Here is a 26362-nt window from a genome sequence, read left to right as displayed (position 1 = left end):
CAATTTAAAAGGGTCAACACCCTATGTGCCCGTGTTTTTCACATGCACGAAAAGGAGTAGGACGAAGATACACTTATTTAATCCTACACTTCACATCATTAAGTTTATACATTTCATGCATTTCTTTTATTTATTCTTTTTTTTTTAAATTTGATAGCAGGTCAATTATTTTATAAACATTAATTTCACATTCTGACTGATTCCATTTTTACTTGGTTGCATGAAATGAAAAGTAATATTTTGCCTCTATTTTCATTTACTCGCCTTTTGGAGTTTTATGATTAAAAACAGCTGGTACGATCGGGGGAATTGCTTTCAAGTCGCTGTTGTTTAAAAGTACTTTATTTTGATTCAGATGCATTATATTTGAATTCTGGATGTATTTAACATGTCTTAAGGTTTTTTTGGGAAGTGTTCTTTGTGAGCAGGCAGAGAACAGTTTAAGCAGAAGAGTTTAAGCACCCACAACGTTGCATTTGCATTCCGTTCCTGAAGAAGCTCACGTGCAACCACATCGGGCCATATTGTAGTAAACCATTATGTTAAACGTGAGACGAGGATGGCATGGGAGGACGACTGGACGAGTTTATAACGTGGGTCAGGAGACGCAGAGTGGAGTAATCTGTTATTTCTACAGTCTGTAAAGCTTCTTCAACCTGAGTGTCAGACCTGATGTGTCCTACGTTCAGCCTGGTCTTCATAAGACACTCAGGTGACGAGCAAAAGCTACCGAACATGCTCAACTGGTAAGGTTTCACAGACAAAATGACTTGGAGTTGATGGGTGAGAAGCAGAAGGGGCCACACCTTCCTCACCGCATATCTTTGACAATAAGCTGAGTGCACAACAAAACCTTAGTTTCAGTGTGCTCCTTTGACATGGTCAAAACTCAATACCAACCCTATGATGTCTTAATTGTATTTATTATTCTTCTGCCGTATTTTTGATCTTGAAGGAAAAACACCATTCTGTAATATTCTTATTGTTTTCTTTGTGTATCCGGGGAACCCATAATCGTGTGAACGCTGCTTGATGATTCAAAAAGTTGTGTAACATCCTTTGGAAGTACAGTCACCTCTGACTACAACACTATCATGTTTTCATTCACCAAAGGATTAATTTCAACTTGGATTACAGGCCTGAAATCCTGCAGCAGGAAAACTGTCTTATCAGTCAACACAAATAAAGGATTATCCATCCTGGTGTGTGTAATCCGTATCAAATACGGCTTAAGAACAGACAATGTAAATAAATTCAGGAACAATGATTGTAATATTGTCCACTTGTCTGAATGACATGAAAGCAAGGATATCCATGGCCAGACAGGAAAGTGACAGGCAACGCTGTTGGATTTGTGTCGTGGAATAGTTCAAAGTAACCTTTCTATGACATTGCACGCCTACACTGTTATCATGAGGCAACATGTCAGTGTCACTCAAAAATGTCACCTGTCTTCTCTGAACAAAAGGCTGATGCTTCAAATTAAGAGACTTTGTTGACTTTACATCCGTACATCCGTAATAAGTTCCAATTATACTTTTAAAATGTGTCGCTGCATTACAAACCGCAACTCCACTGACACTGGACCCGCACTGGTTGTAAGTCTGCTCGGTTCCCCTTGACGGACACACATCTGTTTATTCACGCATCTTCTCTTCTTTTCCTGTGTGTCACACTCAACAAGAATTGGAGGGTGAAAAAAGAAATCTCACCCAAGTGAAAGGATCTTGAGTAAGTGATAAATGCAACCTACATTATAAGCAGCAATGATATAATTACTGAGAAACAATGAAAAAAACTTTTCAGTGTGTCCTACTTCAACACCAAAGTGTGTGACCATTGTGACACGGTGGGGAAGTGGTTAGCACTCTTGCGGCACAGCAATAAGATCTGGGTTCAAACACTGAAGGGTCAATCAGTACAGAAATTTCCCCAAGGGGGGTTTTAATGAAGTATGATAGAATAATAATTATGGCAAAAACACAAATGTGTCCATTTGGCTGTTCATGTTAACAAGCGTCACCACAGCGAGTCACTGCAACCCTCAACCTCCAGAGGCCGTCAGTCTCATAACTGGAACATGAGGTTGACGGTCTGAACCTGATGTGACACCAGGGAGCGCAGACAGAAAAAAATATTTCCATCCCCTATTCTAAAAGTATCTACATTTTCATTTCTTAATTCTATTTGTTTGTTTGTATGTTACCAGCTCTGTTTCAGGGTGCATCCTGCCTCCTGCCTCCTGCCTCCTGCCTCCTGCCTCCTGCCTCCTGCCTCCTGCCTCCTACCTTGCATTCACTGGGATAAACGCTCCAAACAATGACATAGATAAAATTTGTGAAAAATATGTGTTTGGAGCTACTGATGGAAAGACCCACAACTATATGTGGGGAGATATTTCTGAGGCACATATTTTCAGAGGGTAGATTTTCCTGTGAAAAGTCAAACGATCCATCAAAACTCAAAAATAGCTGTGAGACATAGAGTCTTTATTATACAGCACACTTTTTGACATTTTGAGCCAGGTGGGACAAATCTGATAACACTGCTGACATTTCAGGCTGAAATGGCAGATTTATAAGCCAATTGTTTCCCATTACTGATCCAGCGTGTAAAGATGAGGTCCGAATGTCGTGTTAAACCTTTAGGAGCTGCGGTGAAATGCTAAAAGCTCCAACGGCACTCTGCAGAGCGCGGGGTGATACAGGTCGGGTTTTGGTAATAATTCTTTGTTAACATCACATAGGCTCACATTATTACAAATATGATTATATCTGTGGCTGAGATAAAAAGAGAGAACCTTTCTAATAAAGTCTATAATATATCATGTAAATCAATTGGATGAATCATATAATCAGAGCTTCTAGAGATGCGTGTCTCGTTCACAGCCAGGAGGTCACTGTACTGGGACGGAACTGTCTCTCTTGTTGAAACACAAGCTGTTGCTGTTATTCAGAGGCTCACACAGCTGTGGTACAGTCACAGAGGAAGCTGGCTGCTTACGCTGTGACTAAAATGGATGTCACTTCGGTTGTGTTTCATTTCTGTTGCATCAGATTTGGAAGAGTGGAAGCAAAGGCGTTTTAAACAGGTTTGATCACATAAGTGTTTTCTGACTCTTCTGATTTTGGAGGATTTTATTTGGCTAAAGTGTGGGGAAATGGATTCTATTTATAAAGGGTATCAAACAAACAAAAACAATTTAATCAATTTAATTTAAATCAGCTTTGTTAAAAGCATTTATGTGTGTTTTGTCTGGTTTTATGACTATGTTTTTAAGTAAAAATCTAGGTCGAGATTTTGAAAGGTTGTTTTAATGAGTTGAAAAACTAGTATTTTGAGGAGAACAAAGTGAGTTACAGTTAAGTCCTAATTGTACCCTTTGGTATTTTTCCTTCTCAAGTGTTTCAGGAGTGCTTTACTGAAAATCCATTCAGCAAGTAAAATACGGGAAACGCTTTATTTAGAACAAGACACATTATAAATGTTTTCAGAAAAGCTGACTTAAAATAGGCAAAGACAACAGAGAAGAGAGCTGCCATGAGCTCGCCTGTTGATGTTTGATGAGTCCTGAAAGTCACTTACAAGATTATTTCTATTCACGTCACGTTAAGGTTCAACAGCAGAACAGAGTGCGCCCTCTAGCGGCCACCAGGCGGAACTGACAAGCTATATGCGCTTTGCGCGTTTTTGTGAGTATTTATTCAGTAGTTTCATTGAATTTCCACTTACTTTATGAAACAAATAAAGAAAAACAAATACATATACAAAGGTTAACCCCACTATCAATCACCGGGTCCGCATCAGGAGGTTTTGTTGTTAATGGCACTGAGCTCGACTCGAAGTCTCTTGAATGAAGGCCTTTTCTGGGGGTCGTACTCCCAGCAGTTGCTCATAATTCTGAAGATTTCTGCAGGGCAGCCTTGTGGAGCGGCCATACGGTGTCCTGAAACAGTCAGACAGATGGTGTGATGGTTTGAGCACAGTGGTATCAGCCATCTTCCCTCCATGGCTGCCTGGACAGTTGGGAAGCTTCTCTCCGGGAGGCTGGTGTGTGGATGTCGGTCCTTACCTCTCTCCACCTCTTCTCGAGTCTGTTGGTTGGTCATGCTCACGTAGGGCGTCATTCCCATGGAGAAGGTCTCCCACAATAAAACCCCGAAACTCCAGACGTCGCTCTCTGTGGTGAACCGACCTGGAGACACCAGCAGGGGGCAGCATTAGCACGGACACAGCCTCGGCTGCGTCAGGCTTCAGTTGACTGCTGGTACGGTGAAACAGGCGAAATGTTTGTGACTTCAGGGCCGGAGCTCTGGTGGTGTACCATAGTTCAAGGCTTCTGGAGCAGTCCATTTGACGGGGACCTGCCTGGCCCCCCCCTCTGTAGAGTAGACACCGTCATCCTGCTGACGGGACATCCCAAAGTCACTGATCTTCACCACGTTGTGCTCAGCCACCAGACAGTTTCTGGCTGCAAGGTCTCTGAAAGAAAGAGGACAATAAAAGATGCAAAAAGACAGAGGGGAAGAGATGTAAGAGGGGTGTATCCAGAGGGTGATGAAAAATGAATGCAGAAAGACGCTCGGTATGAAAGAAACAGTGAGGGAGCAGTCTGCAGCAAGAGGGGTGACAGAACAGGCGTTCTTGTCATGTCTCTGCTGTTGCGTGTGAGTGCAGTTTGACATGCAGCATTACAGGCTGAGCAGCTACCAGCAGTCTGCTCTGATCTGTCCCCACTGGGCAAACTCTACAGTGCTTCTGTAATGAGGCGGATGTCACAACCTCCTCCTCAGCTCCCGCATCTCCGACGCTTCATCCTCAACCCCTTAGTCCCACATCCACTAATATGCTAAGAAGAAAAATGAGCATTCAGTCCCATTTTTGGTTGGATTTACAGCAATTATAGAAAAAAAGAAACGGTCTTATTTAGATTTGACCCTTTTCTTATTTCTCTCTGCGCTAAAAGCTAGATGCTTTGTTTGTGGGGAAGTTTTAAAGCCCCCTGTTTGATCTGTACATGCAGCCCTATCTCACAGAGCCACAGTCTTTTGAGGCTGTGTTTATGAGGGTGTGAGCCAGTTTTTCTATCGGCTTCTCAGTAATGTTCAGAAGGATTTCATCAGGGCTTTTTTCTCCATTCTTGCATTTGCAACCTGTCTGTTTCACAGCTGATTAAAAAAAAAAAATAAAGATAAAAAATGCCACTATTAAATAAAGAGTTTATATGGATCTGAATGGTTTAGGACCACCTGAGCTTCACTAGTTATTAAACACTTAACACCTGCTTAGATCACTGTGAGGATTTATCAGCAATTCAGACAGAAGCATAGATACACACACTGAGGACATATTTTCAAACAAGCTTTTCAACTTTTGATATCAATAAATCTTCTGTTCAAACAATTCGCGCTTTGTTTTTTAGTGTTTTCAATTGTTAGTCAGGCTTCCTGTATTATAAAGGAAATATGAAAGTCTTTTTAAAAAGTTATTGTACATAACGATAGCTGTTTGAAAATACAGCATTATTGTAGATTTTCAGTCATGAATTTATTACAAGGATGCCTTTTTATACAAGAACATCATAGTTTGCTTTGATTAAAGGAAACTTTAGATTACTGCTTTCCTGTTGAAAGTTTCACTCCACATTTGAGGAAGTGAGTGATGTTCTGCTTTATGTTGATTAAAGTGAAGGCGCACAGATCCACATGCCTGCATGGGGCTCATTCCAAATCTTCTTGTGAAAAGTTATTGTTTTGAGTGACGAATAATATATTTCATTACGCTATGAAAAGACTTTTTTTTCCCTTTTGTTTATATTTTGATCAATTCCACAGTTTCTAGAAATATCTGAAGTCACTGATAAAAGAGCTTTTCTCAGTGTGGTTTTTGGGTTAGTTCTGTAATCCATTCTTCATTTATATTTCTGTGGCCGGCTGGAAGGGAAACTTCCTAACACTGAGTGAATGATTCCAGTAAAATATCTAAATAAACCCAAAACTCTTTACTCGCGCTCATTGATCAAAAAAACCTTCTGCAATATCTGTCCCTGATTTGAGTGAACAGACGGTGAACAAATGTATATTCTTGTGTATTTAAGATCTGTTGGTTTGACAATCCTACTTCCTTCAAGGATTTCCACAGAAGGTTATATGATCCACATGTTTGATTTGGAACACATTTTTACTTTGGCTTGACTTCCTGATGTCACCTGAACAGTTGGAGGTTCAAAGCCTCATTCTGAGAGTCACCTTAAAGACCATTCAGCAGGTTTTGAACCAAATGTACAACTTAATCAATTTTATTCTACTTCAAGTGTTAACTTGGTGTAATTTACTGATATGATGGAAGTCATTGACCAACCTGTGGATACACTTCCTGCTCGCCAAATACTCCATACCAGATGCAACATTTTCAGTCATTTTGACCAACGTTATGGGTGTCAGACTGTGACCCTCGACCCTCAAGAAGGTGAGAAAATCACCACCTGGGAAAGTGGAAACAGAAAGAGATATGAGGGAGGAGAAAGAGCTACTAATGGTTCTAATGGGACAAACAAGCCTGGTGATATAACAATGGTGCGTAACAGGATCATATATACCTTCAACCAGCTCCATGATGATGTAGATGGGTTGTTTCTGTGTGCACACTCCAATAAGTCTCACAATGTTGGGGTGGTCGTACTGCTTCAGGATCCTGGATGGAAAACATAGAAAACAATAGAAACAACAAGAGTGTGTGTGTGTTATTGCTGGCCTGTGCGTGCGTGTGTGCGTGCGTGCGTGCGTGCGTGTGCGTCTCAACCTGGCTTCCATCAGGAACTTGTTCTTCTGCTCTGGGGCCAGGTTCTCCTTACAGCTTTTCACAGCTACGGGGGTATTATCGGAGCGTAAACGGCCAATGAACACCTCTCCAAAGTTACCCTGTGTAACACAAAACAGACTTTTTTCCTGTCTTCTTTCAAAACTATGTACAGCACACATTTAGCACCACACCAGATTGTTTATGGTTGACGCTCTCACAACAAAGGATTGTCTCAATGAATTGAAGCAAAGATGGATTTCCGAAATTTGTGACTATAATCATTTGCAGCATCTCCATGTTTGTCTTCAGAAGGACTTCATATTGTTCAGGGCTTTTACTTGGACATTTTCAGTTCATCTCCCTCTGAAGAGCAGTTCCATTGTATGTGAACGAGGATTTCATCTACCGACTGTATCATCACTCAAAAATCAACTCAGATTTCATGAACACTCTCGTTCATCCAGTCACAAAATTACAATTTGTGGACTTGAAAATATTATCTGATCAGCCATAATATTATAACCACCTGTCTGATGCTGAGCATGTGCTCCTACAAAGCAGAAGCAGCCCCATCCCGATGAGAAACAAGACTCCACCAGACCAGTGGAGGCTGCTGTGGTGTTGGGCTTCAGGATGTTATCAGCGGGTCCTTTAAGTTCTCTAAATTGCAAGGTGGAGTCTCCGCGGGAGCTCCTTCTTTCCATGGACCCTTTTGACAGATAATGACCACTGCAGACCAGGAACAGCCAGCAACAACTGGAGTTCCAGACTTTTCTTTGACCAACTTTAAGGCAAAAATGTTGATTTGCTGCCAAACATATATCAACCCACTATTGTGTGCCATGATAAGCTGATAGTCGACGTCATAACAGTGGTTAGAATATTATTATTGATCTGTATATGCAAATTTCACCCCTCCATATAAGCGAATGGTAAAGTTTACTTACCCGTCCAATCAGGTGTCCCAAGACAATATCATCATGCTCAAGGACCCACTTGTCCTAACAGAAGTGAAAACAATGCCGATGATGAAGGAGTGAAGGAGGGAAAAACAGAGTCAGTCATTAGAGAAAATGTTTTTCCATTTGGTCTTGACTGTCAAAGTATTCACGTTAAAATTGTGCATTAAAACTGGCTCATGGGCGGATGGCAGCCTGCCGACCTTTGCACCCTTACTAAGTGGTTTGGGAGACCATCTCAAAAAACAAATAGATTATTGGATTCACATGTAATGATAGGATGATTGTTACTGTAAGCACATTTTGTCCAGATATCATACTGAATTTAATTGAAGGTTTAAAAAAAAAAAATGCATGATGTATACTAAGCAAGATTGAAGACATATTAATTCCATTCTATGAAATTGGCTGCCTTAGTTTGCATAAATGCGTGTAGTCGAGGAGCTTACTTCAATCTAACACAGAGCATATAATGTATGCGTTCTGAACAAAGATCAAGGATTCTCCTCACTGATCTACAGAGCTGAAGAAAATAGAGTGAGCGGTTCATTTCAGGACATTTGGATGTCTGCGTGTCATAGAGTTACCTTCAGCACAGGTTTCTGCAGCACAATGTCAGACCTCCTGGTGACATGTTTTTGTGTGGACAGTAGATGGTGAATCAGCTGCGGGACCGTGTGGAAGCCTTCCCCATCCAGACGGTACAGATTCTGTGCAGAAAAGCCTTTACTGTAAGGTCAACTGATGTGCAAACAGAGGAACATGTTGATTCATTGATTTGAAAAAAAAATTAAATCATTCAGATAATATAATAATACGGCAATATTGCAAATAAGAATCAGAATGACTTTATTAATCCCTGGGGGAAATCCTGTCAAAGGTTTTAAAAATCAGAATGTCAAAAAACAGGTTTTGCGCTGTATAACTAAACATGACAACAGAAATATGCAGCATGCAGAACATAGCTGTGTATGTGTTCCTTTCACTCAGGGCTTCCTTGTATTAAAAAAATGAGAAATACATATTTAAAAAACAAAAACAAAAGAAAGAAAGATCAGCGGGGGTTGATCACAGAAGATGTGCATGCATAATCAAAAAAATTTAAACATTCAAAGTAAATGATGTAAGAATGTGAAATGCGCTCATTTCCATGAGGCAGATCTACTTACATCCACATTCTGTACGAGGAAATGCTTGCAGGATCCATCCCATTGCACTGACAGAACATAACCCTGTTTCTCTTGACTCTTCCTCACCAAGAAGTCTCCATTGTCCTTCAGCAGCTGCTGGACCTCCAGCCGGGGAATAGCACCGTGGTACCAATCCTGCTGCCCCAGAGGACGATTCACCTCTTGTACCTGCTCATGGACTGGAGGCAGCTGTCGAGAAAAGCAGGATCTTTTAGCTGACGTGAATAATACAACAATAAGAGTTGGTAATAACAGTTGGCTTTCCGGGTGATTTTGCAGAGATCATATAGAGATACTTCAAAGATGAGCCTGAAAATGTTTAAAGACGAACCACACCACACTTTATGCCTCGAGGGGACCACAAGGCTGGGAGTTAGACAGGGAGAGGTAGCTCACACACAAAATAGCAACACCTTCATCCTTAAGCTCAGACTTTGATATTAAAAACTAAATCGTGTCAGGTGATCATTCACAGTCATTTCTATGATTCTGGTAGACGAGAGACCGAGCAAGGCCTTTTCCTGTGGAAAGTCTGTATGCAGCTGGGTCCCAAATCCCTCAGCGCTACTGTCAACAATGATTAAATAATGAAATGTAATATAGCTGCATTGGAGATAAACTTGGTTTGAGGTCAGTAGAAATGTTGGAAGTGGCAGCTTGACCCACACAAGCGACCTCAATCAGTCCCACGACACCGTGAGGAGCACAAAACCCCCAAGTACGATCACACGCCTGACCGAGCTGAACCGTGCAGAGGATATGAAGCTCTGCCACGTTTTTCCACAACATGATTTATTGTTTGTTGTGTGGTTTGAGGTTTGAGTGCACCCAAACAGGTATTGCAGCAGGAGTTAAGAGCAAGAAGGTGCAAAGGTGGCAAATAGAAATATCCTTCAACTGTGACAAGAGCCTCTCATGTGAAATCTGTCGCGAGACAGGTCAGTGGTACATCTTGTTTGATGTTTCTACATCTGTTGTTATAAACTTAGTGTACAACGCACCTCAGTTTTGGTCTTAAAGAAGCTGCTCAGATTGTTCATAATCCCATTCATGAGGAGCCTGGATTGGCTCCCACTCTGATCCTGAAAACATATCAGAGATGTTATTGTCAGTCAAACCTCAGTGTCGCTGAGGTGTGTCGTGTTGAACCAAATGTTCCCTGAAGAAGCATGAAAAACATTTTTGTGCTGACTCACCTTGTTCATATTAATAGTAAATGATGATAAGAATATGAACAAAATAGTATATGTACCAATTTCATTAGTAAGATTTGGATGATGAAAGAGTATCATTCCTAATCTGAGGACAAAGTTCACCATTTTACAGTCTCTCTAAATAACTCAATCCTTTCAGGTTATATACAAAATATGGTAACCCTCAGATTATGTTCCTGCACAGGTTATTTTTTGACGGGGCCAGTTGCCTCTGGGTCTGTGTAATATGAATGGTGATTTCACAGAAGATAAGCTGTATAAGTTGACAGAGGAAAAGATTTGGTTCAGGCTATAAAAAAGACAACAAATAAAACCTGAGTCTTCTCTGCTCAGATTGTTATAGAGCTTTGAATCAGTGTGCCAGCAGCTAATCAATCAGTGAGAACAGGAGAGGAAAAGCAGATTTACCAGGGTGTATTTAGAGTTCAATAAAGAGAAAATGTTCAACAAAATAATTTGTGTTGAAGTCATCTGTCACAGTTTTATCTGAGGTCAACTAAAAGTTAACTTTATGTACAGTACAGGCTGTACTGTATGATTTAAAACTAAAAGTTTAACTCCACAAGAAAGTGTTCAGGATACAAAATGTATATAAATAGATAGATAGATATAAATTTCAGACTTGCACTTGAATTTGAATTTAAAGTTTAAACTTATTGTGGCACCTAATTGTATATTGACGTCTAAAGTGATTTAGCAAATCAGTCTTGTTTAGAGGAAATAGAGAAAGAAAGCCCAGGCCTGTGATTTTAAACTCATTATGAACGGAACACTCTTCTTTACATGTGCACTGCTCTCAATTATAAAAGTCCCAATGAGACGTTTTTATTCTTTTTACCACACCTTGTTTATGGAGCTATATTTATCCCTGCCTGGCTGACAGAACCAATAATTAGATAAGATCAAAGACAAAGAGCTGCGTTATGAAGAACACACATTGCTTGAAGAGGATGAAAGTGAAACAGTGTCTCCATCCAGAACAGAGGGAGGATCTTTGGAGCCCAGCGCGTCCAGTTTCTCCTTAAGAAGAAGCCTCTGAGCCTCCAGCTTGGCTCTGATGCCTCGAGACAGAGCGACCTGCTGCCGGCACTCCTCCATCGCGTGTCTCTTGCTGAACTGGTAAACCCTGGACAGAAGAAAGCGCAGGAGGACAAGATATTTCCCTGTTTCAGTGTGATTCAAAGGCTTGCACAAGTCAATAAAATAACACCGCTCAGTACCAAAGCACACAGGCATCGATAAAATGGCTGTTTGTGCAGATCTGCAGTTGCTTTCTATTGATTAATGCAATCAATAAACGGGCTTTTTCTGGCACCAGATCAGTCTGTCCTTGTCCTGTCAGTGTGCATGCTAAACCAATAAACCTCGAATGACCTAGAGGATCCCACAAGTCTGGTGAAACAGAGAGCTCCAAGCCGAGAGTTCATTCATTACAATGGTTCCTTATTAAAACATACCAGCACATCTGGATTAACCTGTGTGTGTGTGTGTGTGTGTGTGTGTGTGTGTGTGTGTGTGTGTGTGTGTGTGTGTGTGTGTGTGTGTGTGTGTGTGTGTGTGTGTGTGTGTGTGTGTGTGTGTGTGTGCCAAGTCTCTTCAATCAGAGTGCACGTGACATCCATTGTATACAGACAGTCCAATCATTTCATTGAGATATTTCCACACGAGAAGTTTCATCAGGAAAGAAACAAACAGGTATTTGAAAGGAAATTAACGGGCAAAACTGTGAAAAATCCAGTGGTTCTCAAAGTGTGGGGTGGGTCTAGACTGGAAGCAGAGAGCTTCAGGGACAGCCAGAAGAATGTGAGGGTCAGGGGAATGCCTTTTACTTTCAATGTTTGAGAAAAAAAAAAGAATTACTGAAACACACATTACTGCATTTGCTGTAAGCGTAATGGAAACAATTTGGAGTGATTAAACAAGATTTAGTGCAAAAAGTTTGACAGCATTGCAATATATAAAGACTATAAACCCAATTCCAAATTTTGGATATGGATCCCAGCAGCCATAACAATAATATCACATAATGTGAAAAATATAAAAAAAATTATTAATTTTGCCATAAATTACAACCATGCATGACACAAAACATGTGGCACGAGAGTTTATGACATGGTGTAAACCCTCACTGGGTGCACACCAAAAAAATCAAAAATCATAAAAAACATAGTTATGAATATCAAAATAACAACAAAACACTAATCAGTAAAAGACATAAGTTAAAGAGGAAACTGACTTAGTCAGTCTGAGATTCTCTGCTGTTGAATTTTACGATAAAGGGGCCAGAACATCGAACACGTTGTCACCCTGAGTGAAGAGTCATATCGACACAGGTAACAGGATCTGTGTTCGGAGGAGAATAATCGTTCTGAGACGAGCAGAAGTGACAGGTGGGATGTGGTCAATTCTTCTTTGTTGACAGCGTTTTGGATGAGCTGCAGTCTGTGCATGTCACGATAGCTGATATCAAAGTAAAGGGAACTACATGATCTAATCTGGAAGTTATGGAAACATGAATGACCTTTTTCAAATCAGCAAGGCTGAGAAACTATCTGATCCTTTGTGAAGGCTTCAGTTGTGTTTCATAATCTGTCTCATTTTGTTTCCTGAAATTTGAGCTGATGTAGAGTGAATATACTTACATTTTGGACCGTTGGGATTTTTTTCTCTCCTGACATTTTTGTAAGCAAACTATTCACTTAGACATGCTATTGCAAACTGATAAAAGCTACTTTGAACAATTTAAAAACGACTCAACATTTGTGTTGACCCTATTATTGGAGCAGTTGTAGTTTCTTCTTTTACTGCAGGAGACTAAAATGGAAAATTTTTTCCCAATTGGACTCCTGCAGAGCACGAGACATTTGAATTGCCACAGAGAAATGTGCACATGTTGTACAAGGTCTGTAGCCATCCGTCTTTTGTACCACTTTGGGTGCAGCTACTAAATGACTAAGGGTGAAGACGAGATTTAAGCTGGAGGACAAGTGGCCCGTCCATCACAGGTAAGACAGCCACATTTTCCCACATTCCCACTAAAGGCAATTGAGGTTCCACGATTAACTTTTCATGCATGTTCCTTGCCTTTGGGAGGAAATTGGAGTACGATTGGGAAAACCGACATACACAGGAAAAGCACATGCAAACTCCCCGCAGAAAGGCCCGAACCCAGATTTAATCCCACAACCTTCTTGCTATGAGCTGCTAATCTTCATGCACCAACTTCCTGCCAGGGTCTTTATATATTGACTGACGTGTACTTCAATGTGAACACTAAAAGTGCTTCATAACCCAATTATAAGACCAATGAAGACATAAAAGAAAAATGTTAAATCTGAATTCAAAAAGGAAACAATTTTCAGTAAGACTTTTTGGAAAAAGTTCAAAAGGGAAAAGATGTTAAATTGGAAGCAGTGGGAGAAGGATCAGTGTGTGGCTCAGTTATTTTTTTTTTTAATGGTTTCTTTTGGTGCATATCTGCAGTTTAAAAGGGAGCTCATTCCAGCCGTGCAGCACGGTGTCTTTTCTTCGTGTCTGGTTTGAACTCTTGAATTGACCGTTCCCTGCAGATATGAGGGACCCACCGGGATTGAACTCAGAAAGCGTGCCTCATATATTTCAGGTGCAGACCACTGAGAAACTTGCAGACAATGAGCAGCACTTCGAAAAATCTATATTTATCTGAAACCAGTGCAGAGATCCAAGCGCCAAAGAAATGTGTGAGTAATTTAACAGCAGCCTTTTAAACCGGCGTCAAATGTGTGACGGTTATCGAGGCGTATGGGAGCAGAAAGCAGCGCATCAAATGGTTTAACCCAACAAAAAGTATAAATGAGCTTTTAGAACTTTTCTCCAACTTCAAGTTTTCACTATGTTAGAGGTGCCTGCATGGTTCTGTTAAGGTTTTGATTTGAAAAAATGTAATTTAAATCCTAAGCAGGTATTACATCAAACCTTTGACTCAGGTTTGTATCTGTGGTATAGAAAAGAGACTCAGCTTTGGCTTTTTAAAATTATTACCAAACCCAATTATTTCAGCCTTCTTGGAAGTTTAATTTTCTTTTTTGTGTAGTTTATATTGTTGAGGACCAGGTGGGGTGTCGAGGTTAGTTCTCTCAGAGAACAGTGGAAATGCCCTCGTTTCATATCCAGAGTGGGTTTGGAGCCTTTCTGCTTGTGTCTCTGTGCTTGGATTGGATCTAAAACATCTCGGTTGGATAAAGACATATAGAAGATTAAATAAACTACAATTCAATGCGGGGGAATCTATTCGATTTCAAATATTAAATGTTTCAATTAAATGTGTTATGATATGTCATGATAGAATATGATGGAGAGGAATTCACCGCATGATAAAATATGATATGGCAAGACAAGGTAGGACACGATCAAATATATCAGAATACAATAGGCTAAATTACAACACCATATGTGAAGATATTTGATAATACAATATGATAAGACACAATATTATATGTGTACATGATAACATACAATTAAATAGAAGATGATATGATGAGATATTATTAGATACCATGAAATGATGTACATGATGCACGATATGATGTGATGTGAAATAACACAAAAAACAAAAGACGCTGATGGTCTGCAAAAATTATTGTTCTGACAAGCCTGCGTTTGTTTCATTTCTCAGCATGTGGATTTTTTTATTTATTTTCTCCTGGAGGGCTCTGACAACTGCAGTTTTTAATGATGCCAGAGAGATATCTGAGAGACAAGAACCATTTCTGCAACAGCACCACAGTCAGAGAGCTGAAAACTTTTTTTTTAAAAGCTTGTAGGCAGAATAGCTAACAAGATGCTGCACCTTGGGAGTTTTGTTATTAATGGCCTTGAAGTCGAACACCAAAAAATGAAACTTTTTGCAGAAGGGTGAAAAGGTTACTGTCTGCTGGGCCGAGAGGCTGTAATTTTTTATATTTTCTATATTAGATACATGCATCCCAGCTACAAGAGGTGACATTGGGTCAGCCTAATCACATTTTTCCTGGAATTTTACAAAATGTTTTGTAAAACACAAACAAAGGGATATTATAACCTCTGATCCCCACGTGGACCCCACCAGCACCATATGTGCTCCCCAGCAGCTCTTTTAACAACCCTAAACTTCTGGCAGAGGAATACTTTGTTACTGTTCGTCCTTCAGGAGCTCATTACTTCCTCAATGACTCCCATAGGAATGCAAAATGTACCTACTGAAACACCTACAGACAGCCTCATCAACTAAACAAACGAGGGAGTGTAGCGTCATAACTCTGTATATATCTCTGTATTATGACTCAAAGGGCTCTCTGCGGCCCCTGAGACCACCATAGTTATTACACCTTTAAACAGCCAAGAGCTGAACTCCCCCGACTTGAACGGCAGACTGCCTGCAGAGGCAAACACTGGTAATTTGTCTTAGCACCTAAAGCTCTGTGTTTTCATATCAATATATCTCTGTAACCTTTGAATTCAACATCACGGCGTCTGTTGTGCCGGCGGTCCTCTCACCTCTGGCCCTTCCTGACGCCTTCCTGCTCCTCCTCCAGGTCCCGCTCCAGCTGATCTGCAGAAGTCTGCTGAGATCCCATATTCCGAGCCAGACTCAGCAGCTGCTCCTCAACTGTAGTCAACCTGGAAAAGCACAGAGGATTTTAATTGTATTCCCTTTTTCTATTGTTCTGCAATTTAACTTTTATTTATTTTACTGATCTATTTACTTTGGTTTATTTTTATCATTATCCTTACTTCTGTACTTATTGGTTATTTGATTGAATATTTTTCACTCTTGAGTGTATTAATTTCTTAGCTGGCTCCCAATTTCATGGCAATATTCCAGTTTCTGTTCTCTTTCGATTTACTGAGCAGTGTCCTTGTTTTCACGTTACCTTAAATAGGCTTTAAAGAAGTTCGTCTTTCTTTTTTTGTTGTTTTCTGCTGCTTTTGCCGTCAAAGCACTTTGTAGACTGTGTTTTTAGGAGGCTATTTAAAGTTATTGAAATAATGAGTGCAGAGGAAGTAAGTGATGCAAAGTGTAAAGAGAGCGATGGGGGAGGATGAAGTGATAGAAACATGAAAAAAATGGAAGATCAGCAATCGGAATCAGATTGCATTGTGTTTTTGCATTCACCTGTGCTGAATTGTCTCGAGTGTGAGATCGTTCAGTTCGATCTCTCCGGGATTGAGCTGCTCGGCGTCCTCCAGGAGGCTACAGTCAAAATCTGCACACACAGGAATCTCCCCAACAGACCTGCAAGCACAAACCCACAGTCCACAGGATCGGTGCTCAGCTCGGTTGGCTTTCATGACTGTGATGCTGCTGAGGGGGGAAGTTTTCCTCTGCCCACCTGTTCTGATGGATGAAGCTCTCATATTCCGTGTGAGGATCGATGACTGTTAGAGCAGAAGACATCTCCCCGTGGATCTGCTGCACTTGGTGGTGGAGGAGAGTGGAGATGTCAAAGTACTCCTCCAGGATCTCCTTTCTGCAGGCTCAGGAAGTGACAACAGAGAGGCAACATGATGCACAATCTTTGGACCAGTTTTAGTCTAATACAGAAGATTTTAAAATGTGGGAGGAAGAGTTTGAACTAGGCCGTTCCAGTTCACACCACCAACTCTTGCCCTCTCTGACTGGACAAGAATTATTTTTTGTTGAATGCCAGACAGCAATGTTTTTTGTCTTGTCGAAGGTTGTTGAAATTTCATCCATCCATCGTGGGGCACTGGATTTATAACCACACACACTCACATTCACCCCTCTGGGCAATTTAGGGTCACCAAACCACCCCAGGACGTGAGGGTTTCCTCCAGGTACTCCTGTTTCCTCCCACATCTAGAAACATGCATGTGAGCTTAACTGGTTGTTGGCATTTATTCATCTTTATTCTGTACTGGGCAAACAGTGACATTCACCTCTAAGGGCATTTTAGAATCACCAATTAACACCCGTGTGAAGAAAATCCAATCGTGCTCAGGGAAGACATGCAAACTCCACACAAAAAGGCCAGTTCCTGCAGTTAAAGTCTTTGAATTTCATGTATTTTGCAACCCTTGATTAATCACGCTGGGAAACAGTATCACCCCATTCCCAGATTTCATTCTTCTGCTGCTCCCTATGTGTGTTGGTGGAACATAGAGGGAGACTCACTTTGAAGACCCCAGAGTCTAACGCAAATTCACATATGCAGCACAAACAGTCTCTCAACATGTTTGCTCCATACTTTACCACAACTGTCTGTTTTGAGACTTTTAGCCAAACCTACTTCATAAATACTTTAACTCTTTCTCAAATGTGTGTCACTCGTTCTTGTTTTTGTCGTTCTATTTTCAAAAAACTAAAAGTCACTAACATTTCAGATGTGACAGGTGATTGTCACATATTTATTGTAGACAGCTTTTAAACTCAGATTATCAGCTTCACAGCTTTGATTCTTGCATTTCTTTTCTTTTTTTTTTTCCCACTTCTACATGTCATATCTTAAAGTTATGCAGCTTTCAGAACTTTTTTGTTTTTTAAAGCACAAATGAGGAAAAGCTGTCAAAACAGCTGCTCTTCTCAGCGGCTCAGCACAGCCAAACATTATTACCATAAAGCTGTGAGGAAAAAAATTTATCCTAAACACCGTCTGTAATTCATTGGCTTTAGGTCAGCATCAAATCAATGCAAACCATTTTGCACAACGTGGAGAACTGATGATAGTTAAACACATGTCAGTTAGAGGATGTTTGTTTATTGTAGTCTGTGGCGAAACGCTCAAAATGGCATTAATGAGGAGGCAAGACGACTTGAGATAAATGAGTAAACGTTGGTGATGTGTTGTGATCGGGCATCATAGGATCTTACAGTATGAGCACCATCTCCTGCTGCAGAGTCTGCAGCGCGCTGAGCAGGGCGGGCTGGATGTGACTGTAGTGCTGCTCGTGGTAAACTTGAGCCGCTTGCACAGACAGGACGTAGTCGTTATGGAGCTCGTGGAGTTTGAATGTGGCCTTTACGTAACGCTCTTTAGCCTTGTCTCGTTCTTTGTCTGCAAGCAAAGACAAATACTTATTCACATTTATGCCAAAAACAGAATGATACAAAATGGAGAAGGAAAAAAAACAGACACTGTTTCAGAAGCGTGAAACCTCTGTTAAGAGAAGTAAGAGTTACCAGGAACTCCCACCTTTACTGGTTTCCTGGAACTTCCTCTTTGCCTGAGCTGCATCTCTCACCACCTGCCGGTAGCTGCTCTTCAGCCTCTCCAGCTCCGAGTGCGTCACCTGAAAAGAAACAACGCATGGGAACCGTCAGCACAATTGATTAACTCACTGAACAAATAACTAAAAGTGATGTCATTGACACAACAAACAATTAAACGATTGTGCTCAACTTTGAGGTAGGTTTTGAGGAAATAAAGAAAAAGCACAACAATTCCCACTTCTTTAATTTAAAAATAAAACTGTTTTGGCCCTTAAGTTTTCTTACTTTCATTCAGTGCACCTGACTGATACAATCAGCATAAATCAGGATAAAATAATTGATCACACTGTAAACACAAGTGCATGTGACTGTTTTTATTTTAATGAGTAGTTCATCTCGTCAGTCACATTATATGACAATACAGCATCATATGACAGTAATGCTGAAAGATGCATGTGGCAACTTGATTGCCAGCATGTTTTAGGATTTCTGGTGAGAAATTCATTCCTTTCAACAGACGGCACAGTTTAATATGTGGGATTTTGTTGAATTCAATATAAAAGATAATGAATATTCAGTATGTATTACCATATAATGAGTGTTAATACCTTTAAACTACTACCTTTAAATAAAATCACAAAGGTTTAAAACGTACTTTGAAAAATGTCATTGGGTGGAAAAGTCTTTAAATCATTTCAGTGAGTATTTATATTCTACGTAAAACCGAGAGAGTAAAAAATAACTGCAGAACTGTTGCCAACATATCCAGCTGTTGTCAGATCCTCAGACTTGTTTTTGGTCCTACAGCATAAAACTGTTAAGCATGAAACTTAAAGCCTCTGCACTCTCTATTCTGAAATGACCAAAAGGCTGGAGGTAGAGAACTTAAGTGCTTGGGTTCATGGATCAGCAGCATGTCAGACATTCACTTTTAGGAGTTTTTACCGACGATTAAACACATTTTAAAATCAATAGAAGAAGTGACAGCCAACCATCAAGATACAAATAATGTGCTCTGTCCTTTCTTCTTAGTCAGCACTGAGGCAGCAGAGTTTTTAATCAGTCCAACACGTTTGCACATTTTTGAGGAACATCAGATGGATGAGCATTAGAGCGGGCCGAGCTGCTGCAGATGAAAGTGCCTCCGGTCTCCATGAGCTGATACGACAAACATGGCTTCACATTAGGTTCATTTTTTGAGAAGATAAAAAAGTGTTTCTGTGGCGAATCCAAGACTGAGTCCAATGTTTTGTCTCATCATCCCTATATTACAGTTACTTGACACCTTTTTTAAAAAAAAATAGTGACGATAAGTTTATCTCACACGCTATTTTGTAAAAGAACTTTTACATTGGCTTCCACATGGCCGGTGTTGTAAGGTATGAGTGTTTGGGATTGTCTCTCTGTCCTGTGATGGACGGGTGACCTGTCCAGTATGTGCTCTGCCTTTGCTCACAGTCAGATGGAATTGGCTCGCCAACTTACTCACCGTGTGGATTCTGTGAGGTCAAAACGCGCAAACCTTTCCAAGGAAAACAAGCCAAATCTCAGAATTGAGCAAGAGTGTTCTCACTGTGAGGTGGTACTGACCACTGCACCAAAGTGTCGTGACAAGAAGCCCATGGAATCCATTAAGCCACAGTATAAATTATCTTTGCGGAAGCAGTCAAGTCAATTACAATCATCTTCTTTAAAGTACTTCTCACCACACAGATAACACCGAAATAGAGATCAGGATGAATGCTCTGGACTAGGAAGTTCCTCTTTTGCTGCCCACAGAGGGTTTGTATCAGGGGGAGCATGTCAGACGTGCCCACTGTGAGCGCTGACTTCCCACACGGATATGTTCTCTCTATTTACCAATGAATTCATGGTCGGGTAAAGACATTTTAAGTTTGTTCAAGGAAGTGGCCCAACATGGACTTTGTTGGCCCATTTGGCTCAAGCACAGAAACTTCAAATGTGATGTCACATTATTTGTTTTGAATTGAACGTGGTCAGTGTGGGCTTCCTCTCGGTACTTTGGTTCCCAGAACCGTCCAAACACACCCACTTTTTTGTGATGGGGAACATTTTCAAACTGTTTATCTCAAAGGGATGTTCACAGCAACTTCAGCAGATACTGGGGCTTGTTTATAAAAGAGTGGCAGAAAATGTTTCAACTTTTCATATCTGCTTGGTGTGCAGGTCACCTAAATTGCAGACTTAAGACAATAACAATAATAGGAAAATCCCAGGAGCCTGTGATCTAACTTTGTTACAACTAGGACAAGGTTAAAGGTGAGGAGCCTCCTGGACGATCACGCTCATCTTTTTTCAAGTCCGTTTGAACTTTTAAACTCTGAGAGGAACTACAGAGTTCCTCTGGCAAGTAACATTATATCCATGAAATCCCTTATGCTAATATTCCTCATCCTGTAACTTGATCAATGTGGGCTGGACCACAGCTGATACCTGAATTCTTCTTGATGTTTGATTTTTATTCTTCATTAAATTGTATCTGTTTATACGTTTTGTTTCGTGAGCAAAAGGCAAATTTCCACCCCAGAGGACAATAAAGATTTATTCTATTCTGGTAGTAGTCTGTCCATTTAAACTATTTAAGCTATCAACGATCATCTACGCAGATTAAACAACATTTACATGGAAGTTGAATGGCTTTTAGATTTATAATCATTCTTTACTCGAAACTGGGAGCATCTTTTTAAATAGTTTTTATTTCTTTATGTAAAACATCACACATGCAAAATGTATCTGTTTACAGCCCACACTGATATGTGCAAAGAGGACTTGTTTCTGCACTGTGTGTGTGTGTGTGTGTGTGTGTGTGTGTGTGTGTGTGTGTGTGTGTGTGTGTGTGTGTGTGTGTGTGTGTGTGTGTGTGTGTGTGTGTGTGTGTGTGTGTGTGGGTGGGTGGGTGCGTGTGTGTTCTCACAAACACAGGAAGTGGACAGCCGCCCAGTTAATGTTTCGCTGCAGACAAACATGAAACATGAGAGAAGACATGTGAGGAAATGATGTGGCCTTTCTAGTGTTGCAAGTGACAGTCTACTTCAAAAGTCACTGATCGCACCTCTGACGCTGTTGTTGTTTCAGTCATCACAGAAAACCTAGACACCTTGTCACCACACAATGTTACACAGAGAAAAAAGATCCAAAGCTGTCTGGACTTTCTCTGAACTGCAAAGTGAGAAAATTTAAATGAACAAACTGCCTGGCAGAAATTTACAATGCAAACCAATATGGATCACTGAAATCGAACACATCGTTCGTCTCATGTAATTGGGTAATAAAAACACTGCGGCGCTGCCACGGTTTGAGATAGCATCAAAATGCATTTGCTCACACTCTTTCCAGTCTACTGAGTCTCATTTCATGTGACTGTTGTCTTTATAACAGAGTCATCATGGTAACCATCTTTAATTCAACATGACACACCTTCAAAAAATAGAGCTTCTTTCTTAGTTGTGACTCATGTCATACTCAGAAATACTCCACTTCAACATCCATCATGCTTCTGTGCCTGCTAGAGACACAAAAGCTCTCAATCTAAACATTAAAACACTCAAGACAAATGAAAATAGCTTCTTTTTTTGTTGTTGTCCTGTTTAGACCTTCAGTGAGATAGATTTGGTGCCCAAACACATTTGCTCTTTGCAAAGGAAGGGTCTGACTTATTTTTCCCGTTGTGAACTTTGCATTGATTTATTATTGATTCATTGGCAAAGCTGCCAGACCAAAGTGGAACGAAAGAGAGAAAGGTCATAACAGTGAAGAAAAACAACAACAAAAAACTGAAAAACAAAAGCAGAAATAGTGACGTGCCAGATCTTGGGATCATGAAAACTCCAGCCAAAGCAACTGACCCGGTACCGGCCAGAAGCCTCAGAACCCCACCAGCCAGGGGCCCGCCCAGACCCTCAGAGCAGGGCACCCAGGCCACCAGTGGTCCCCTTTCAGCTCAATGTGGGAATACAAAACCCAGAGAGACATCCTGGCCTGCTGACGCAAATGTTGATGAAAGTTACTTTTCAGGTTTAAAAGTCAGTCTGCAGTGTTACTTTTTTAAAGAAAGGTTCGAAGAGTAGCCTGAACCAATAAACTGGGTGATAGGTTTTAATGGGGTGTGTGGTGCCTCACAGCAAAGTAAATCCCCGGTTCGAGTCCGAGGTTGAAGGCTGTGATGGGAGGTATTGAACAGTTCTGCACTTCTGCTTTTTAAAGTGAGTCAAAGTACACTTTTAAATGTTCTCACAAGCCTTCATCTTTGCACCAATTAAAAGTTAGTTTACCTTGACAAAAGATGTTTTGCTGTTGGCCTGATATTTTTTTTATATTTGCTATGTCTGTGCATGTGTACTTATGCTCTGATGAAAGAATCGTAAACCACAAGGACAATAGCCAACATTAAAAAAAATTTAAAAGAAAAACTGCAGTGCCAGAGGCCTGACTCAACAAAGGCCGTTTGTAGAAGTTGTCAAAAAAACACTGTATTTGAGTGTGTGGGCTTGAATGTGTGTAATTTATAACTTATGTTGTGAGGATATCTGCCTGGACCATCTCCCTCTGGGGACCTGACTGCTGCTTCTTTGGGGGACAAAACACAAGCACTCATAAATTAGGGTTCTGTGTGTGTGTGTGTGTGTGTGTGTGTGTGTGTGTGTGTGTGTGTGTGTGTGTGTGTGTGTGTGTGTGTGTGTGTGTGTGTGTGTGTGTGCGTGTGTGTGTGTGTGTGTGTGTGTGTGTGTGCCTTCCAGGCAGGTGATGAGGAGGTGAGAAAAGTACGGGAGGAGCTGAAGATAAAGATCAGAGAGTTGAGGAGGAAAATAGGAGGAAGCTGGAGGGGAAGCTCCAGCAGAACAATATGAGAGAGAATGAGAACCATCACAGGCTCCACACAGTCCACCAACAGAGGGTGGATGGATCTGTGGATAGGGCTGACAAACTCAGGTCCCCAACCTGCAGGAGGGAATCGCGACCGTGAAAGAATCTTTACACCTTGGGAGCCGGTATAAACACTCCTATAAAAACAGGAGAGACTCGTCCTGGAGCACCTCCGCCCCCTCCTCAGGCCTCACCTGGATCTCCTCCAGTTCGCCTACGAACCGTAACTCAGGACAGAGGACATAATCATCTTCCTACTCAACTACACCTATGCCCACCTGGACAGAGCGGCCAGCACTGTGAGAGTCATGTTCTTTGACTTCTCCAGTTCCTTCACCACCATCAGGCTCCGCTGGGTGAGAAACTGACCTCAATGCGGGTGGATGCCCCACTCAAGTCCTGGATTGTTCACTACCTGACTGGCAGGCCACAGTTTGTGTGGGCTGTATAGAATTTTCTATTCTATACATTATTTTAAAAATGCTGAATCACAGTAATTTCAGAGAAAACAAGTTTTTTAGACCAAAGATGAGAGTTCTATTAAGACGATTTTAAGGCGTTTAGTTCAAATGGTTTGATTCAGGGTCAAGGGTACAATCTGTGAACGAGTGGGCCTCACAGGTAACGCTGGTGCTATTGTGAGAGTGAAAGCGTGACAGAAGGACACTTGTACTCAACATGTGTGCATTTGGTTGTGTCTCACACCTTGTTGAGCTCCTGTCTCAGCAGGTTCCACTGGTCTGTGTAGGTTTTGCGGAGCTGCTGTTTGTCTCTGATGAGCAGCATCAGTTTGTTGATGGGGCCGTCCAGCAGATCTTCAGAGCACTTCTTCATCACGTGACTGAGAGACTCCGTCTGTGAGACCAGCACGGCCCACGACTGGCAGTCAGAAGCAAAAGTGAAAGAAACAGGACATGTGAAATTAATGACTGGAAATCCCAGAGAAAGCACACATATCTGTCAAGACTGGAAACTCCGTCCCTGTCTTTGGCCGTAAACTTAGTCAGCTTATTTTGTAATTCAAATTGTATATTTTGGAGAAAAACTAATTACATGTTTGCACAGACTTAAAAGGGAAGTTGACCAAGAGCTACAGACAACCATTCATTCATCAGTTCAGCTCTCATGTGTCCACAGAGCCTCTCACATGAATAAACATTCATTACTCACATTGAACAAAGCATCTTCACCACCTCTGTTTAAACTTTATTATAATCACTTTGCGATTGCTTTCAAATCTGGATGACATGAAGTTTCCCCCACAGGTAGCACGACAGAATCCCTCATTTTTCTGTTTGTATATCTTGTAATATGAAGACGTGCTGGTCAGACACAGACCTGACAAGCATCCTCTCTTGAGGAGTGTGCAATCGCACACAGCAATAAACTGCAAATAAAAGTAACTAGAAGTCACTTTAACTCTCAAAGTGTCACAGTCGGAGTTGTGAGTTGATCGGTTCATTGTGAGCTTGTGTTCACTTAACTTTGCAGGGATGCAAATAAAGTCCAGACACACACATGACCTCTGAGGTTGGAGAGGAAAGCTGGTGGCATTTTCATCATCGCAACTTCTACTCAAAGCCAGTCCTGTTCTAAAACACATTTTGACTTTAATCCGCTCCTTACAGGTTTTACACATCCCTGGAAACAACAGTGTGAAAGTTTTAGTAACAACGAGTGAGAAACAATCAACAACCTGAAAAACATTTTATTCTTCAGAGTCAATCGAGAAGAGGGGGGGAAATAAAGAAAATGTCATAGTAAACAATACGATGTTTTCAGAGGATTTCTAGTGTGGACAAGTTGACATTTTCATGGGGTGAATGTAGCAGTGCTCCATGCATCTGTGCACTTTATTCAGATTAAGATGCAGGAGGCTGGCGACTGGCTGCATAACAAATGGACGGCAGTGACACTACTCAAACAGTCATCACAACGACAACTTGTTTCATTGTGCTGTTCTTTCTTTAGAATCACTTCAACTCTCTGTGATGCATTAAAGTGTGAAACTCAGACAGTAGTGATAAGAGTCAAACTGTGGTGGAAGTGGTAATTTATTCCTGCAAGGAGCTTAAATCATCGTACCTACTCATTACCAATTCCTTGTTTTTTTTTTTTTAAAGAAAATCTCACTTTAGATTTTCATCTTGTGTTTTTGTACAATTGCGTGTAAATACACACATTGGCAGCTAATGATAAGCACAACACTGAATTATCTATATATTTTAGCAGATGCTGTTAAAATGTCTGTTATTCATTCTGAACATTAGAAAATCATTTGAGTAAATATTTAGATTCAGGATTCCATTTTTTGAAGTAACATTTTGATTTAATGGATTTTCCAACATCTTTAAGCTGAACTTCGCAGACTTTCATTCACTGAAATTATGATTTGCTGTTTATTTGATGATGTGGCGCCGGTGAGGAGCTCACCTTGTTGAGCTGACTGATGTGGTCCAGTCCTGCATTGGGCTGAGGTCGGTCCAGCTTCTCCACCAACACGCTCATCTGATGCAGCTGCATAGAAAACTCCCGCTCACTCTTTGCTCGCTGTACCATCCACTTTCTCATGACCTCCATCAGGTGAAGCTCAGAGTCCAGCAGCCGCATCACTGCAGTGTGTGCCTGTGGACACCTCAGGTCTTCACCGAAACCCATCTCTGGATAGACCCGCTCTCCTCTGGCCAGTGATATGCCGTCTGCGATATTTCCTACGGCACGTTTATGCAACTGAAGCAGATGTTGATGACCAAGAGATGTATTTCTCTGTGGCTGTGGAAGGCTTTCACTTCCCCGTCAGCAGAGAAGCAAAAGCTCTGATGTGTAGGGTGAGTTAGGACTTCCTCCTGCCTGTGCGATTGTGATTATGCTGTTGTAATTTTGCTTTCAATTTATGGCCACCTCGAGAGCTGCAATCCCCTAAACTCTGAATTATTGTTTGATGGATCAATAATATAACACAGACAGGATGAGTGTGCTTCTACACAGCCAGATACTGGCGTGTCATCTTTATATTTATGAACATTGTTCATCTGTCACACTGCAAAAGTAAGCTCTTTAGGGAACAATGTCAAACAAAATTAAGGATTTTACTCCTGCCGGTTAATTACTCACATTCAAATTAAT

General features: G+C 41.0%; 1 protein-coding gene across 3 annotated transcripts; it reads right to left on the bottom strand.

Annotated features, from left to right (window-relative positions):
• Window positions 1–2469: 2469 nt before the first annotated feature.
• Window positions 2470–26102, bottom strand: fes (FES proto-oncogene, tyrosine kinase). Of its 3 annotated transcripts, XM_080458510.1 has the most exons (18): window positions 25670–26102; window positions 23942–24115; window positions 18336–18432; window positions 18014–18197; window positions 16515–16652; window positions 16298–16417; window positions 15679–15801; window positions 11101–11290; window positions 9952–10032; window positions 8930–9139; window positions 8348–8470; window positions 7749–7802; window positions 6802–6920; window positions 6599–6693; window positions 6361–6484; window positions 4325–4482; window positions 4073–4195; window positions 2470–3946 (listed from the first exon to the last, which is right to left on the bottom strand). In XM_080458510.1, exons 1-18 carry the CDS (start codon window positions 25892–25894, stop codon window positions 3804–3806), a joined length of 2481 nt encoding a protein of 826 aa, XP_080314636.1. In that variant the 5' UTR covers window positions 25895–26102; the 3' UTR covers window positions 2470–3803. The 3 variants fall into 3 exon arrangements, with proteins under 3 accessions (XP_080314636.1, XP_080314635.1, XP_080314637.1); XM_080458509.1 differs by having other exon boundaries at window positions 6599–6920; XM_080458511.1 differs by having other exon boundaries at window positions 6599–6920; window positions 18323–18432; window positions 25670–26054.
• Between the last annotated feature and the right edge of the window lie 260 nt (window positions 26103–26362).

Source organism: Lipophrys pholis, assembly GCF_963383615.2.
Source record: "Lipophrys pholis genome assembly, chromosome: 2".
Lineage (NCBI taxonomy): Eukaryota > Metazoa > Chordata > Actinopteri > Blenniiformes > Blenniidae > Lipophrys > Lipophrys pholis.
The sequence above is the reverse complement of the archived record's forward strand: the minus strand, read 5'-3'. Positions and strand labels throughout refer to the sequence as shown.